Here is an 18,669-nt window from a genome sequence, read left to right on the forward strand (position 1 = left end):
GGGTTTGATTGACAGGAAACATGTCGGTGTGGTGGGAACGAACCGGGATGCAGCTGCTGCCAAGGGAGACAGGGAGTACCTGCGTCCAGTCCACACACCAGCACCTTTAAACCAACAACCAGGCTTTTCCTCCCGATTCGTCTGCTTATGATGCGCTGAGCAGCATCAGATTTCTTCTTCCTTTTTCTTTTTTTCTTCTTCTCTTTAACAACCATTTGAAAGGAAGGGGGCACCCGATGGATGCTGCGTCCAGCCGTGTAGTCCCGCTCGGTGTCTGTACATCGTGCTTGATCTAAGCATCCTTCCAGAGACACCTTGATGATCCAGCAGGAAACTACGAGGACTGTTACAATGGAGTCGACTCTCTCGCGGCTCAAATAAAAACCTGCAACATCTCGTTTCATGGTGTTCTGCAGGTTGCTCTGCTCCATGGGCTCCTCCACATTTCTTTTTTGAATTATTCAAAAAAATTTCCCTCTTCCTATTTTACTTTTTTGTTTATTTTATAAGTGCAAAAAGGGGGGGAGGGAAATAACATCCATCGGTTGCTAAACTATGAACGAGGAGATGACAAAAAGCGAGGAGCAGCATCTGAGTTTGCAGAAAGCCTTGCAGCAGTGCGAGTTGGTGCAAAACATGATAGACATAAGCATTTCCAGTTTGGAGGGTTTACGGACCAAATGTGCCACATCCAACGACTTGACACAAAAAGAGATCCGAACGCTGGAGGTAAGCACCGTTTCCCATACCTTCATCTCCATCAATACACCGAGGGCTGTCACCGTGCTCTTTCTAGGCCACTCTGCATATTTATACGTGTTTTTTTTTTCCCTCCATGCAGCGGGGCAACATGGCATTGTGCTGTCACTGCATTAATATGAAAAGATTGCTGCCAAAGCCCTCTTTATTATCTGCTTTTGTGTGGTGCAGTAAATCAAGAGGCCACGGGGCTGCAGTGGGCTGTTAGAGACTTGCGCATTCTGCAGGTGGCGGGGAGAGAAGGTGGCTCTCCTCCATCAGAATAATATCTGAAGCAAGGCAGCCGAGGCCTATAGGCTGCCCGTGTTTACAATCCATTACCAGCACGCCAGCCTGCGCATCTGCTGTATCACGGCGCATCCAGACCCCGGCGTTATGCAAGGCTGGCAGATTACTGACTTTGTTACAAAATATCGTTATCCCTTAATTGGCCCATGGGGTATTCCGTAAATTGCGTTATGTAATACCCATAATACCGCGATGTTTTTTGTTTGAGACCATTTAAAGCAGGCGGTGATGGCAAGGACGTTAAAAAGCATGCCATAAAGTGCGATAAGGTGAGTGGAAAACTCACCATGGAGCACCGCGGATCGCACAGCATTAAGGACCTGTGAGAATGTTTATGGGTGATGTCTCAAGAGATTCAAACAAACACTGTTAAGTGCAATGAGGTGTTCATAAAGTCAGCACCGAGAATCTGTGTGTTTCATCAAAACACACTCAGTCCCAGTTGGATTATAATTGAGATATGGCACTAAAAATAGCCAATCATAAAGTCACCTGTGAGTGCTACACATTGAGCCCCACAGGGATATCTGCCTGGATGTTAGAATACACACAAACATATTGAGATGCGTTAAGTCTGAGTTGTTAAGTATAGAAGTGATGAAAGAGAAATGCTTCAGGCTAGTGGCTTTCCGTTAAATTTAGATCTGGGGACTGAGAAGACCATGGTGGAAATGTAATTTTGCATCTGGTGAAGCATTTCTGTGTTAATTTGGCCACAAGTATTGTGAAAGATTTCATGATAAGGCATTCTAGGGCTTCCTGGCAAACAGCAGAATGTATTGTAATGTAGTTTCCTGCTATTTGAAAGAGTTCATTAGCTCTTTCAAATAGCAAGAATTATTTGAAACAATAAGAAGATCTCCAGTCTTTTGCTAGAGAGACAGGCCCGCAGCGTCATAGCTTCTCCACTGTACTGAACAGTGGGCATGAGGTGTTTTTCCAGAAATTCATCATTTATTTTACACCAGACTTGCTTATCTCAATGTTTACTGAAGAAAAGCTCCAGCTTATCTTCACTTCTGCTATCCAAAGAACATGGTTCAAGTTAAAGTCAATTTATGCTTGTAATGGTAGGACAGAAAGGGTTTCCCCTTCTCCCCCTCAAATAACTGGTTGACAAATACGTGGTGTCTAATGGCTTTATTAACCCTCCTGTTATGTTCCGAGTCAAATTGACCCACGAACATTATTGCTGTACCTCAGAAATGAACATAACAGGAGGATTAAGACTTGGTGACCCTGATATGCAATACGTTTCAGCTACTAATAACTGCGTTTTCTACATTTCTTTTATCTAATTCTCCTTTATCTAATTCTCCATCATATTCACTGTATGTTATGGGAAGATAAACTTTGGTCCTTGCATGTCACAGTTAGATATGTTTTATACTTTTGGATTATTGCTATTAATTTATATATTTTCAAATTTAGCTGAGCAGCTGCTTGCTGCAATTTCCTGACATGATAAAGGGATCAATGCTCAGCTAGTCTGTCTTACTTGAATGCATGTTCTCTTGTCTTTCTCCTTTTGGAGCGCAGCTAAAGGAAACTATGCATAATATAATCATATTTCTGTCTCATAGAAACTGAAAATCAAAGTTTGTAAACCATGAGATCCACTTAAAAATGCAAAGTGTAAATCAAACATTTTCCTCAGTTATATTTCTTTCATAGGGATTATTGGGTAGCACCAATTGTTTTTTATTTTATTTTTTTAAAATCATCAATTTTGGAGGTATGACCTAGTAGGAAATTCTAGATTTTGCATTGAGACGACATAACTTGTCTACATCTGTTTTTTTTTTGCTAAAGAGTTCTTAATCTGCTATATCTTAGACTGGCATTTATTGGTGTATGCAGCAAATTGGATTGACAAATGATGATAAGCATTTCACAATGCTTAATTTGTGGACTTTATAACCATCACAGCCCTGCTATTACTTGCCCAGCTATTCCATATTCTTATAAATAGAATGTTGTTGATTTTAGGCCCAAATAAGCAAGCATCTATGTACATTTTATAAGTTGTCGTGTCATACTATGTTGCATATTTCTTTCAATATGAGTACTTCTAATAACCGTTTTTTTCTTTTGTCGTGAAATCTTCCCGTACAGTATCTCTTTTTTCTTTTTTTTGTTTTTATATTTTACGTAGTATTCATCAAGCAATCCATCTTGCTTCTCTTTGTTGTCTATCTTTAGTGATTTTTGGGTGAGAGGCATTGGTGGTCCCTGGACAGTTCTAAATTAGGTTTAAAATACCTTTTTTTAAACTATTGCAAGAAAAGTTTCAGAAGTTTTAATTAAAATACACAAAAAGGCAGAATGTGTGGGTATAAGCTGCCTGTGAGGTTTTTGAGGTGAAGAGTTTCAATTTGCTCCAACACAGAGACAAAGGCCACCTGCCTCATGTTAATGTGACATACATTTCTGCTGACTGCAAAGGGCATTGATGAAACACAGTTATTTGTTAGTTTTAAGTATTTCCAAAACATTTCTGATTCATTAATTACTTTACATGTAATCTGTTCATTTCAAGTGTTGTTGATGGGTTTGCTAAATACAGTAATGTTTTAGAAAGTTCTCCAAACCTATTGCAGTAATATCAATTTGAATTCTTCTTTAAATTTATGCTACAAAACTAACACATGTTTCAAGTTAAACAACTTTGAATGTGGAGCATCTGGTTCAAAAACACATTTGGAAGACTTGCAATTTGGTCATGCATTTGACCTTTTATGTTTGATTACTCAGTGTGGTTCAGCAGAAAGTTCTACAAAGGATATTCTCAATTGGCTTGAGAACATCTTCTGAACTAAAGTGGAGTTAAAACCAGTCGAAGCTGATGTTTTGTACAGGTTGTAATTAATGTAGCATAATCCATACCAGGTTTGATTTAGGGATGCAGTTATTTTTGAAGCAGAACACCATGTACCTCTGGTGGCCTTAATGCAAAAAATAAAGAAAGTGAAGAGCACAAATGAACTAGATAACTTTATTATCCGTTTTAAATTTGAACCATTTAGATTTTAAATGAGAGATGATTGAATGCCTCCCATATTTCTTGAAAAAGACCTTTGAAATAGCCCTTTAGTTTGGCTGTAAATTGGAAGATAGAAGTTTTATCTTTAGCTCTGTGTTTTTGGCATGAGATACAAATCATAAATTGTGTTCTAAAAAATTATTCAGCACTGTAAAATAATTAATTTCAAGTTCGAGCTGTACATATATTTTAGCTTATAAACCACAAGTGAATCTGCAAGGATGAAGAGAACTTTAGCCTTGTCAGCTATGGTAGAAATATTTTCTTCTAATTCTTATGAAAATTTGTGGTCTAGTCCAGTGGTGCCCAAAGTCGGTCCTCGAATGCTGGCATCCCGCATGTTTTATTTCTCTCCCTGGTTTAATGCAGCTGGCAATGATGGCTCGTTAGAAGATCTAAGAAGAACATTGACATGCGGAAAAGGTTGTTACTACCACCAGAGAGAGAACTAGAACATGCAGGGTGCCGGCCCTCGAGGACCGTCTTTGGCCCCACAGGTCTAGTCTGTTCCCATTTATTTTCTTCAACCTTTTCCTTCAAATCCATCCATCCATCCATTTTCTTACACCCTTCTTCCCTAATGGGGTCGGGAGGGTTGCTGGTGCCTATCTCCAGCTGCGTTCCGGGCGAGAGGCGGGGTCACCCTGGACTGGTCGCCAGTCTGTCGCAGGGCAACACAAAGACATACAAGACAAACAACCATGCGCACACACACTCACACCTAGGGAGAATTTAGAGAAACCAATTAACCTAACAGTCATGTTTTTGGACTGTGGGAGGAAGCCGGAGAACCCGGAGAGAACCCACGCATGCACAGGGAGAACATGCAAACTCCATGCAGAAAGACCCCGGGCCGGAAATCGATCCCAGGACCTTCTTGCTGCAAGGCAACAGCTCTACCAACTGCGCCACTGTGCAGCCCCTTTTCCTTCAAATACTGCACAAAAACTATTTGCAAAGGGTGAGGATTTCCTCACCTCTAATGCAGCCATGCCAAGTTGTGCTAACCGCAGCTGAACTTGTACCTTGTTAGTTGGATTCATGAGTGATGGGAACTACTGTTGCATTTTGTTATGCAAATTCTGAGATCTTTTGAATTGTTTTCTTTGTTGTTTGTGGGTATTTTTTATTTTTTTTTGTAATACTGTGATGTTAGAACTAAATTTAGGTAAAAATTAACTATGTTTCCCAGACTTCATCTAGCATTTTGCCATCTCAACACAGGCTAAACAAAAGTTGCAGTTATTATTTGCTGATTGTAATTTAATATAATTTAAATTAGTATAAAGAATATTATTACTGATATTCAATCCCATTGGAATTTTTTTTGCTACTACTAGGGAAACAATAAGTCCATACCACAAAATAAATAAATGAAATAAAATAACAGCTGAAATGACAAACCAGCCATCCAACCAACTAAGCAAATTGGCAGTTTTGAGAAAACCAAACCTATTGGGATTTCAGTAATGATTTTACAGAATATTTTTGGTGTTCACTATAAACAGTCAAATATTAATCTACTGTATGTTAGATTAACATAGAATATGTTAAATTAGCAATCCATTCAGTTGAATTTTGCCAGCTGGTTGTTCCTCAGAACTGAGAACGGTTTTTGACCTCATATTTGATTGATACTAGGTCATTTTTTCTTTTCAGTTTTATTTTAACCCCATTTGTTATGTTTTCTTTGTGTGTGTGCGTGTGTGTGTGTGTGTAGGTAGGATGACTGATGTCCTTTCTATGTTCTCTTTTGTCTTTTTAAGTGTGAGGAAATTTAAATTGGTGACAGATATCTTAAAGTGTAAATTACCCACAATTTGTTCTTGATGTATTGCTGTATTTACCCAGGTTACAGAATAATTTGAATTTTTTTTTAATCAGTATTTTTTTGCAATAATAGGAATTTTACAATAACTAAAAGCTTTGGTCACATTTAGATTCTGTTTATGTCAATCATAGAAGAAAACTGACATAATTTCCACCCACAGTGACAATTTTTGACTGTCACATCCTGTTGTTGGTGCAGCTCTTTTGTTATTAAATTTAGACTTCAGTCCCCCACGTTTCAAAGATTTAGGAACATCTACTTAAAGCAACTCCTGAAAAACATGTTCAAATTGTGAATGTCTTTTTACCAACATTTGTAACAGCGTTGTTCTAGACATGTAAATAAGGGTATTTTAGAAACAAAATAATAATAAATTCTAGAAATTTAAAAAGAGTAAAGATTGAGTAAGAGCAAATGTATGCATTTGTTGAAATATAACTATAAAATATGTTAAGATACAAGCAGTTATCAGGTAATAACAAAACATCCCCTCTATATATTGTATAATAAACAGCTATTAAAAGTGCCATGTGTGTTTATATTCCTGGAAATGTTCTGATGTTCTTTCAATTTATGTTTTTTTAAAATTATTTATTTATGCAGCTTATAGTACTACTTAAGTAAGAATAGCCTGTTAAAATGTACTACATTTAAAAAGCTTTGTTTTAAAAAAGAAGAAAATGAAAAAAAATAAAAATAATAATAATTCTGTCATCACTTGGAGAACTGGATAAATATTTTCTGTAAAATACTACATCACGTTTTTAGTTGCACTTGCTGCTTTTTCTTACAGATAAATATATATTTTCAGAACATTTCAGAAATATTTTTCTGGTTGATATGCACTGCCTTCTTCACCAACATTTTTACTTTTGTTGTTTTCTATATGTCTTCTTGGGACATTTTCCTCTTGATGTCAGTAATGTTATGTGGAAAGCTGTGTGTATGAGGAAATACATGTGATATCTGGTTTTGTCGTAAAAATACCAAATGTTTGTCATCAGTCTCAATATTTAGCATTTTCTTTGAACATTGTCACCTAGATGTCTGATGTGTTACACTAGCCATTAGCATAATTACACATTGTTGATGGCAGCCCTTAGACACTTGTAGAATACAGTTAACATACTAAATAACATTATTTTTTTTACAAGGATTTTTCTATACAGATGGAGAAATGTACTATAATTATTTTTAATGCAGAAATTAAAGCCAAATAACATTTGGTGTTGAAAAACAGGAGTCTGAGTATCTTAAGATTTTGTTCATAAGTGAGCGAAGACTTTTAGGAGGCCTAGTGTGGCAGAAAAACAAAGTGAATTTGAAAAAAATACTGGGGATCAGGATTTCCTTTGAGATATTTATGCTCTTGCTAGCAAAACCACCATGTAAGATGGAGCATCATCAGTGACAGTCATTTTTACAACAATGCTTTAAGAGGGAGTCACCTGAGCAGGCTTCTTATTTATCTGATTCCATAAAGTCATGCCCTAGATTAGATGATTTTTATAGTACATTGTGGAGTCCATAAAGTTCAGTTCTTCTTCTTATCAAGAGGTCTGCTCTACGGCTAAAGCTAAAAACCTCTAACATTGGCAACTTTCCAAATTATTCAACGTCAAAAAATCTACATGTGATAAAATTCCAGACTGGTCAAGCATGTTTCTACAACTACAGAACCAACTCTACATATCTTAGCACAATCAAAGAAATCAAGAAGACAAATTTTCTAACAACGCTTCATTCGTATTCAGTTCCGTCAGGTGGACAAAACCCTGGCAGAGATAAATTTCAGATAAACTTTTTGTGTCAAAGTGGAACCATAGTGATTTTTCTTTACAAAGGTTGGGAGGAACAGTTGGAACATTGTAGCTCAATGGGATGAAAAGTTCATTCTGCTCGAGGCAAACAGGGTCATATAAAGTGCTGTCTGACCAAGACTAAAAGAACAAGTAAACTATTTGTGTCTGACTTTTGAGTTGCAATTAAAAAGTTGGGCAAAAAGTAATTCCAAAAGTTTTCTGGAAATTAATTATACACAAGCAACACCAACAAGGCAGTTAAGCAAGTTTTAAATTACACCACAAACAGACTCAACAACTTAGGCTCCATTTAAAATGTATCTCTTCATGGGAGATAATCTAAACATGGTCCACTTACTGTTTTGTATAACTAAAAGTGTAGTGCACACCCCCAACATTGGAAACTGTTGTAGCCCATTTCTTAGCAAGCAGAAAATTAATTTCTGTCACATTATAGTACATTTATTAGTTTGAACTTTAGCTCGGTCTATATGGTCTGACAGATGGATGACACTTAACACATTATCTCAATTTTCTTTTAATTCTGTAAAATAGATGGGATTTCATGCAGAAATTGAATCACCTGTTGTCATACAATGTTGTAGTGAAAAAAAACGCACAAGTATTTCAGCAATTTCATGGAAATCAGAATGGATGGGATAGAAAACAAAATGTCTTTTTCAAATCTTTTTAATATTTCCTCTTACACCACACACCTTCCAATAACTTTTAATGTTAGAATTCCTGTATGGAAACACCTGAGTGAGTTTTACATTATCTCAAAACGCTTTATATTAGAAAGACATTATTGTCTTTGTTAGTGACAGTGTGAGAAACCGAGGCCTCACTGTGTAACACACAAGGGATGTAATGACTTCTTCCTGAAACGTCACGGTGATACTATACATATTACACTAACCTTTAAAATAAACGATTAACCATCTGTTTATTACAAATTAGCAGCATTTTGACTTATTCATAATAACATATTTGTTATGTCTTGGTTTTTATGACTATTCTGGAAATATCAGATAAGTTTTCTCTTAAATATTCTTTATGAACTGTGGACACAAGTATTTTTTGTTCATATGATTTTAATGTTTAGTGGACAGAATGGTTTAGCACCTTTGTTAAACAGTAAATGTTGCCAGCCTCTAGAAGAAACTTCTCTGTTTAAATTTTCTCTTTGAACATAATCTAGATGAGGGACTTTAAAGAAATTTATATTAATCTGGTAAATATTTGGGTGAAAAAAAATGCTTTCATTTTGTCAAAATCTAGGAAGATTTTAATTTACTTGGCAAAAATATTCAAACTTCTTGACCTCTTAATATTTTCACTAATATAATCTCATATCTTAAAGTCTTTTGCTGTGATTTTATGCTTGCAATGGGTCTTTTTTTAATTAACCCCCCAGTTTTAAAGTTTTAAAGTTTTTAAAATGTGTGTCTACACTTTTAGTCATTCAAAACTCTAAGTGGACCAGATTATCTCCCATGAAGAGATACGGTGTTTAAATGGAGCCTAAGTTGTTGAGTCTTTTTGTGGTGTAATTTAAAACTTTACTGCCTTGTTGGTGTTGCTTCTATGTAATTAACAAGTTTATTGTCCCAACTTAAGTTTGATAAGTAGGAAAGAAATTGTTTTCAAATGTCACGTCACAATTTTTTTTCTAAGTTTATGCTACTGTTACTACAACTCCTTTTGCATTTTCTTAGTGTTTTAAGAATGTGTGTCTTTTTTTTTTTTATAGAAAACATACTTATTTATTGGACTAAGGATAACTTTAAATCTAAATCTTCCAGGAGTAAGAATAAACCAAAAATTATTCAGAGATTAAATTGGCTAAACTTTAATCTGATCTGGCTAGAGCCATATTTTCTGATTATGTTTGTTGTGTTTCCAACATCATTTGTGGAAAACTTAAGCAGTAGCTCTTTTGATTTTCTTTAAAAAGTTGCTCCCATATAGCTGCTCTTCTATTTGCAGAGCTCACAAATAATTTTTGTCTTGTTGACAGCTTGAGTTTAAGTTATTGATCTCTGCAGTTCCTCCTGTGTTACCATGGGCCTCTTCTGATTAATGCTCCCGGTTGTTGTCCTCTGCAATAACATATTTAAGGCTTTGTTCTTCATGTTTTGACCTAAATATCCGTCCATTCGTCTATTTGTCCGTTCGTGCATTTTTCTTTTTTCAGTCACAGATCCATCTATCTAAATGTCTGTCCATCAAGCATAAGTGAAGAAATGTCTTCCATAAATTGATAATGAACTTTGCTATTCATGCTTTATAAATAGGCTGAAAAAGAAGAGAGTTCTGGAATAGATTTAAATTTTGCTAAGTAAAATAGCGAATAAAATAAAATAAAATTGATTAAAAAACAAGAGAAAAAAACGTGTATGAACTCTTTAGGAGAGATTGGTTGAAGCTGTGTGGAAGTGACAGCCTGCTGTAGATTTATTAAGCGCTGCAGTTTGTCAGGATTAACAGAGCGGCAGTCGTGGAGCGGTCACTGTAGCTCATTTCTTCACAGAGAACAGATTTCATTTGGTTCAAGAGTCTTAAAGGAACATAGCATCGTAGAAAATCAGCAAACAGCTTGAGCCAGTTTTAACAGAAATATGGTGCATGTAAAAAGTATTTAGCAATTTACACCACATTCTAACATTTTTATCATTTGACGATGTTGAGGTGATTAGTTTGCTCTGTGTGACACCCATCAATAACAAAACCTCACAAAGATTTAGCATTAAAAACTGTTCATATAAAACCTACAATCTGAAACCCATTGCTATATTTGCCTCTTGACATCATAAATCAACAATAAATGCTGCAGAAACTTTAAGAGTATTGGAAATAATACTAGAGATATAGTGTTAGAGAGAACCAATCCACAAGAACAGCACTAATGCACATAACTGAAGAAGTTTAAACATGTAGATTGATTTTGTTTCATATCCGATCAATTTGTTTGTTTGTTGTTTTTATAGAGAATATAAAATGAACACAGATAATTTTAAAGTTTATTCATTTTCACCCGCACACATAAATTCAACAGGTGTGTCTGAGCTGTGATCCGTTATAAAGACCTATATCTGTAACTTAGCATTTCTGGGTTGTTCTGTTTCTCAAATACACTTGTTGTAAGATGTAATCTACAACGTGGGTTCTATTTGTGCTAATCAGTGTTTATCTTCACAGTTAGTTTTCAACTATCAAAAGCATTGAAACTGTTTTTGGACACTTTCTTTTCCAAACTGCCATTGTTTTTATAGCTGACACCTTCTACATCTTTCTCACTATCATCATCACCTCTAGTTAATGTGAAACACATTATTATCCATGCCAAAACATGTAAAAGATGCTGCAGGCATGAGAATATTTGCAGTAAGAAATAGCTTTTAGAGATATTTGCTTGGATATCATCCTACTTATGAACAAGGGTTTTCCCAGATTGCCAATTCTGCCAAATGTAAAAGTCATAGTCTCGCCACTAAACGTGTGTAAATGGATGATTTATAAGATACTGCTGGCAGAAGAAATCTGTGTGCAACGGGAGAGACAGAAGGTAAAGATAATAAAGTGCAAAAGCCATGTGTAATTGTGGCATATTGTTGAAGTCGCTGCAGCTTATGTCTATACACATGGTGGGCAGTATGTTCCATCAGTTCTGGTTTTCATGTTGCCTTATCAGTGCTTTATAATTGCAGCACAGTTTTGTACTTGGTCTTATAGAAACAACAAAAACGCAGATTTAAAAGATGTCAGAAACCACTATTATTCATGTCATATAGACTGCCATTTAAAAGGTTAAGTGGCACTTAAAGCAGGTATAAAAGAAAGAAAAACAGTTTTTTGATCAAATAAAATGTGATTTCCAACTTTTGAATCAAACCCCATTCTTTTAGCCCCTTTTCTGACATATTCCTTCATTAAATTAATCTGTTTTCCACATACTTTTCTGTTCTTCAGACCATCTTAAATCTAGGATTGAAGGAAGCAGCAGCTGAGTTAATTGTGCTCAAGTCTGCAAACTCTTTACGTTCTCATGTTTACCATATGTGTTCTTGGCAACTGTGGTAAAGATGTCTTTTTTACAAAGTCATAAAGTAAATAGTTGCTATGGATACATTGTCACGCCAAGATACAACCCTGTGCAATAGTTCTCTACTATTGCACAAACGTGGGTCTTTGTCCAAATTTGATTGGTACAGTTCCTGGCAGGTAAAAATCTATTAAAAACACACATCTGACCTAATTTAGTCACATTCTACACTCTGATTTTTCCTGTATTGAATGGAGACTAAAAATATAGATCTTCTTTGTCACATTATATTTATATACCACAGGGAAACATGGAAATCACAGATTGCTAAATAATAATTTCCAGGCACTATAATAAAGTTAAACTTCCAAGATCATTGGGCAAAATTGTGTTTCAAATGTAATTTTTGTCTAAATTTCGCAGTGCTGATATAGCTTGTAGAAAATGTGGATAGTTTGTGTATTTAGATTTTTTCTTCATGTCATTCTTATGCCTTTTAAAATATAGCAAATCTGTTGTGTTTTGTGTTTGAACACCAGACTCCCATTCAAAACATCTATAATGTATACAAATTATTGTCAATCAATTTAAATGAGATTTTTCAAAAAATTTCAGTGTGAGATGATGTGAATATAATAAAAAGGTATATATATATTTATATATATATATATATATATATATATATATATATATATATATATATATATATATATATATATATATATATATATATATATATATATATATATATATATATATATATTTATAATTTCTTAAGCAAATGTACAAGCAGTGCCACTAACTGCAGACCTCAATTAGTCAGATCAGATCAATTGTCTTAACGTAATGCACTCAAAACAAACAATTTATGGGTAAATTATATTAATGACATTTAAATTAGACTTTAACAAGTGATGAACAAGGAGACATTAGACTAAAATAAAAAAGCAAAACATTTACTGCTCAGATATTTGAACACATATTTAGAAAATCAGTTCGATACATTTTAAGATGGTTTTTCCAAGGAATTTCTTGCACAGTAAGAATGAGAGCTACAGTAAGAGTTTTTGGTAAATTTGTGTCTCTCTGTAGGAGTGGACTGAGCAGCTGCCTTATCAGGCAGAGCGTTAGCAGCCGTGGGCAGCTTTTACTGGAGGGTTTTCTGCATTCAGAGGTGACTTGCTGGTCCCTCCTCCACTGGTTTCTACTTTGGTATGCACTGATGTAGGCCAGCAATGTCTATTTTCTAGCAGTCATTTTGTAGGTGTACTTTTGGAACTGGGCCATCCACATGCATCATCTAAATCTCAAGCATCACGTCACCCTCTGTGGGCCCCCACCATTGTCTTCAATCAGACCAAAAACTCCTTAGTAACAAAGACATTAATATGTCCTGGTTCAGCAGTGGTGAGGAGCTTCTTCTGCGTCATTCAGTCAGGACAAGTAGTTTCCTGGCTGCAATGAAGCGTTTCAGAGGGGATGTAAGTGACATACATAGTTTAATATAACACATGTAACTTTGATTCAGCAGGTATCCATACCAATACTTTTTGATGACATAATTTCACATTCTGTTGTTTCCTTGGTGGCCTCTATGTGTTGAGAATATTTATTGTGGGGTGGTCATATTATTACAAGCCCCTAAAAATCTGTTTTTTACTTTTCTGTTGTTAAATTATGATTACGTTATTTTATTTTTGACTGAGGTAAGCTTTTTCAATTGAATTATTTGTTATATCATTTCTGAGTTATGCTCAAAATCATGCAGCCAAATGTTTTCGGATGCAGGATTTCAGTTATTTAAGATCTTTTTCAGTATGTTCCTTTGTTAGCATGTGATTTTGTTCAATAATAAAAGTTCTGCCATTTCAGCACATTACAGCTGTGCCTTCACATGTTTAAGACATTTGTATTTTTAAACTCAATTTTTTTCTAATAATTAATTTAGGAAGGAACAGAAAATATATTTTAAAAATCTTGATCAGTTTTTTTTCCTTTCAAACTGACCTGCTTAGACTTTACTTCATCTTTTAAAACATAATAGATTTGTTTTACCCCATGTGAAAAGTTTAAAAGAGTAAATGTTACCAATCCAAATCCAAAACCTTCATGGTGAAATCTGAGGTCAGGTGAGAAAGTTTAACTTTTAAATTTGAAATTTATAATATAAGTTTAAATGTAATTTTTCAAATGGCAGCTTTTCTGAGCTCAAATGTTGCTAACTATCAAATTATACATAGCTGCTTTTCTGGCTTAATATAGCTACTATTTTTTCTTTCATTAAAGAAAAACATTCTGCATGTAAGTATGGATAGAGAATTATGTTTTTTTTCTGCTCTCACTACCTTTTACAAGACTTTTAGCACCATCTCTTCTATTAAAAATGTACTCCTAGGTTTCAGTACATTTGCTGTTTTTCATATTTGACTGTACATGTGTCTTCTTAGGAGAAAATATCAACAAATAACACAAAGCTTTACCATATCAGTAATTCTTTTTACAAAAGTCACTGAAGAAAATTTCCAGGGGAAATAAAATATTCTAGAATAAAAGAATTAAACTCTATTCAATGCTTTATGTGGGAAGGTTCTATTTTTATAGGTTGCAATTTTAATCTGTTGCCACAAGGGGAAACTGTGACTCTGAAGCCTGTGCTTCCCTTACATTCCAACTTAAAATATTTCTATTTTCTAATTCTGCATTAAAAGATACAGAATCAGTAAGAAATAAAAGACTCCTTATTATTTTCATGTATGACTGTGGATTTATATTATTTTCTTTTTGTTTTATAATTCACAGTTTTGATATTCATTTGAATTGGCTTACTATCTAATAAACTCCATCTGGACGTAAAATGAGGTAAAGTAGCTGAAGAAGCTTAAATGTCTAAGAAGTAGATATAAACTGTAATGTTTGTTTGTGTATTAGACGTCTACACATTCTTTATTACGTTTCACTGAATTTATGTGACAAAATAGAGCCTAATTTTGTAGAAGAGAGAAAGGTACATGTCTTTAATATTTTTATTTTGAAAATGGAGATTTAAGCCTATTTTAACTTATGAGCAGGTTTTACATGTGTTGGACATGTCTAATGTTAAATGACATTAGAGTAAGGAGAAAGGTATTGTTGAAAGGAAGTCATAACAATCCCTGTGGCACTTTGCCATGTTTGGGCCACAGCAAACATAAAGTACTTTTGTCAAATGACACCAGCAGTGTGATGGCTGGTTCATGCAGGGTAGAGACACAAAGTCAGCATTGATGGGATGTTGCATAAAGTTAAATATGGAGCTAGAAGAAAACCTGTTTGAGGCTGTTATGTCAACAAATTTAATATATGTGTCATTCCTGCTTAGACACAAGAAGTAAAGGACGCATGCAAACCGTGACTATAACAAAAGATTCTTAATATGTAGAAAAAAAAATGCAAATACAAAAATGACAATAAATCAGATTTACAATTCTTTTTTACCCAAAAAATTACACAGCCTACACGGTCAAAAACTACATTGTGCAGCGTCTAAGCAATCTGTCAATAGTTTTTCTAATACAATATATGGCCTGACAGGAAGTAAGCCTTTCAAAATAAAACTACATTTCACAATAAAAATGGCCTGAACAAATATCCATCTTCTTGACTAAATATGATAAGATAAAAAACAAACCATCGTACAAATAACTTAAATATTTCCTACTTATGGCTCTAACAGAGGCTGTGAAAGACTATACTGTGGTTGCATCATCAGAATCCTGTTTAATTTTAAAACAAGTTTATATATTCATATTTAAATGTAAAGTGGAACTGAAGTTAAATTCCTTGTTTGTGTGCACAAACATGGCCAATAAAGCTGATTCTGATGACAATGTGGATAAGACTGCATATCATTTAGTTGAAAGTTGGAATATTTATCAGTTTGCTGTTAAAACTGAGAAATAAAAATACTTTTAAATAATTATTCCATTCTACTTTCAGGAACAGCATATTTTCTTTAGCACTATAAAACTTTAATGGTGTTTTTAATGGCATATTTGTCAGGATGCCAGGTTCCTTTTTGTGTTCCTTGTTCATTTTCTCTGCTTAGATCTTTTCTTAGTGTTTCTGGTTTATTATGTTTTTTTCTTGTGTCTAGTTATTCCTTCTTTCTCTAGTTTAATTGTTTCTTGGGTCTAGTTATTCTTTAGTATTAGCTTCATTTGGTAGAACCTTGTATTCTCTCCCTTCACACCTGTAATCAGTTAGCTAGTCGGTTAATCTTGTTGCTTGATCACACTGATGACTTCATATCACTCCTGTTCTGGCCGTTTGTGTTTACTGTCAATCTGTGTGCTACACAATTGAGTTTTGAATTCTTTGAGTTGTTTCGAAGTGTCTTAATAGCCTTCCTCCACCCTGTCTGCTTCACCTGTTTTCTCCTTCATGATCTCTAAGGTCAGATGACCAGCTGCTCTGGGCTGTTCCTAGAGACGAAGCTGAAGCTTTTACAGTTTCGGCCCTTAAGTTATTAAACGGGTTCTCTCTACAGCCTCTTTCAATGTCTTTTATTAAATATTCTCTTAAATCTAGCATGAGTTGTTTGTTCTTTTGTCTGACTTGTGCTGTCAACCAGTTATTAATGTCTGTTTTTAAATTCTCATTATATGCAACACTTTAGTGAACAATCTGTTGTATTTAAATGTTGCATGGATTTGGATCACTTTCCTAACCGTGTTTGTCCTTAACAGGGTAAGTTGGTGAAGTACTTCAGCCGCCAGCTGTCCTGCAAGTGCAAAGTGGCCTTAGAGGAGCGCAGTGCAGAGCTGGAAGACTTCCCTCGCCTCGACCACTGGTTCCGCATCGTCAACTTAAGGAAGGAGGTCGCAGAGGTGATGTGTAGTTCTTTGTTGTTTCATTTCTCCCCGCTGGAAATGTTGTTATAATAGAGAAACCAATAAAAGCCACACATACAGTCGAAATCTGAAAGGAAATGCTTTATACATACGTATGTTTTTCCCCCATACATTTCATTTTGATGGATACCTTGCAATAAATACTGTAATAAATTGTATTTCTATTTTCTTAATTTCTTAGTCTTACAGATTTTATTTTAGTTTACATTTGTAGTATTTTCTGTAGTACAACTATTTTGAAAATATGGAGTTTGATTGCAATAAAGCAATTAAGAAAAGCTTTACCTCACTTAGTGTAACTGGATTTCAAATGGGGTCACTGAGACATAACAATAACTATTTGATCATTTCATAAATGATGGAGTGAGACATTTAAATTTTGATGACACTGACACTGTTAACATAAATACTTGCTTTTGAGACATGATCTATCCATTTTGTGAAACGCTATTGCAGATTATCAGTGGGGATTTTTGCAGTTTGTACTGTTTTGAGAAATGCACGGCTATTGTGCGACTGTTAAGTGATGTGAGAAGTGGACCAAAGTGACTAGGAAAAACTGCAAATGTCTAGAACTTTTTCCTCAACAAATTATTCTATTCATACACTGGTGATTTATACTTTTTTTTTATTTAACCAAGAAGTGTCTGATAGGAAATTAGACATGTATCTGCTAAAAATAATAAAAAAGAACCATGAGTTTTACGTTTCCTCGCAGGGTCAACCAACTTTTCAAGTTTGGGTCACATAAGGAACATAGAACATGTCTTTATGATCCATTTCTGGCTCTTTACAAATCTTGTTGCTGGTGTGTAAAGGTGCTGTTTTTGTAATTTCTGTACATTGTGGTAAACATGAATGGCACTGTGTATCTGTTGTGTGCATGCTTTTCAGGAGATGAATGCAGGTGAGGTTAATTTGGAAGGTCTACTGGAGATGAGTGAGGAGCAGGTGTGTGAGCTGTTGCAGAAGTTTGGTGCCAACGAAGAAGAATGTGCCCGACTTAACGCTTCCCTCTCCTGCCTCAGAAAGGCTCACCAACTTGGTAAGAGTCCACTCTGCTGACACAGAGATGTAAATCTCTTATAATATAATGTTCTTTTAACAACAGTTACATGGATTTTTAATCTTTTTTCCTTAATCTCAAATATTTTTGAGCTGGAAAGCAGAGTAGATTGAAATACATTTTTTTCCCCAGCTTTTGAAAAGCGTCACACTTTTGCTATTCCTCAATATTGCAATAACCTGTTACATAGATATTATCAAAAACTTGTAAAAGTTCTGACAAATTTAAGCAGCAATGTAACCCTAAGCAAAAAATAAAAATTAAAAATTGTGCTGATTTAATATGTTACAAATTGATTTTGTTTGAAATAAAAAAAAAAATGGAAGTCTAGGTTACTAGGAAATATATCTAATAATGAAAAATGTTTTTAGTGATCCAGATTTAAATGTTTAGATGGGAAAAAAAGTATCGTCATGTCTTGATCACAACCAGGTTTTAAGTGAAGCTTCAAAATGTAAAAAAAGGGGTTTTAATTGGCTCTAGTGGCATTTATTTGATAGTGAATTGACAAGAAATTAAGTAATCGGAGAAGGGGGAAGAAACGCGGCAAACGTCACCAGACCAGGAATCGAACCTGCAACAGCCACTTTGAGAACTAAGATCTCCATATGTGGGTTGTGCTTAACCTCTGTACTACCACAGCACTGTTGTCCTACTGTCTTTTATAAAATTTATAGTAATGAGTGATTGAATCCAACCTTACATTCAGTCATTAGGTGAAGGTACAATGCAAGACAGTTCCTCATGTAGATCAAAAGACAGAAAGTCATTTTGCTTTTGCTGCTGTTATGAATGCCTAACCCAAAAAAAAAAAAAAAAAACTAATGTGGAACCAGATTTACTACGATGTATTGACATTTTAGTAAATTTTATTTTTAACATCAGCTTTGAGTATAAATGAAGATTAAAATAACTTCTCCACAATATTTTCTTTCTTGCTCATGAT

General features: G+C 34.7%; 1 protein-coding gene across 3 annotated transcripts in view; it reads left to right on the forward strand.

Moving 5' to 3' along the window:
- ksr2 (kinase suppressor of ras 2) overlaps positions 1-18,669 on the forward strand; it is a 106,865-nt gene continuing 88,196 nt past the window's right edge. For 2 of the 3 annotated variants that reach the window (XM_044109620.1, XM_044109611.1), the window contains exons 1-3: positions 556-729; positions 16,493-16,633; positions 17,552-17,702. In XM_044109620.1, the coding sequence (XP_043965555.1) occupies positions 556-729; positions 16,493-16,633; positions 17,552-17,702 (466 nt within the window). Of the gene's footprint in view, positions 730-16,492; positions 16,634-17,551; positions 17,703-18,669 lie in introns of all 3 variants that reach the window. The other variant, XM_044109630.1, reaches the window with a different exon arrangement.

The sequence above is a fragment of the Gambusia affinis genome, linkage group LG03, assembly GCF_019740435.1.
Source record: "Gambusia affinis linkage group LG03, SWU_Gaff_1.0, whole genome shotgun sequence".
Lineage (NCBI taxonomy): Eukaryota > Metazoa > Chordata > Actinopteri > Cyprinodontiformes > Poeciliidae > Gambusia > Gambusia affinis.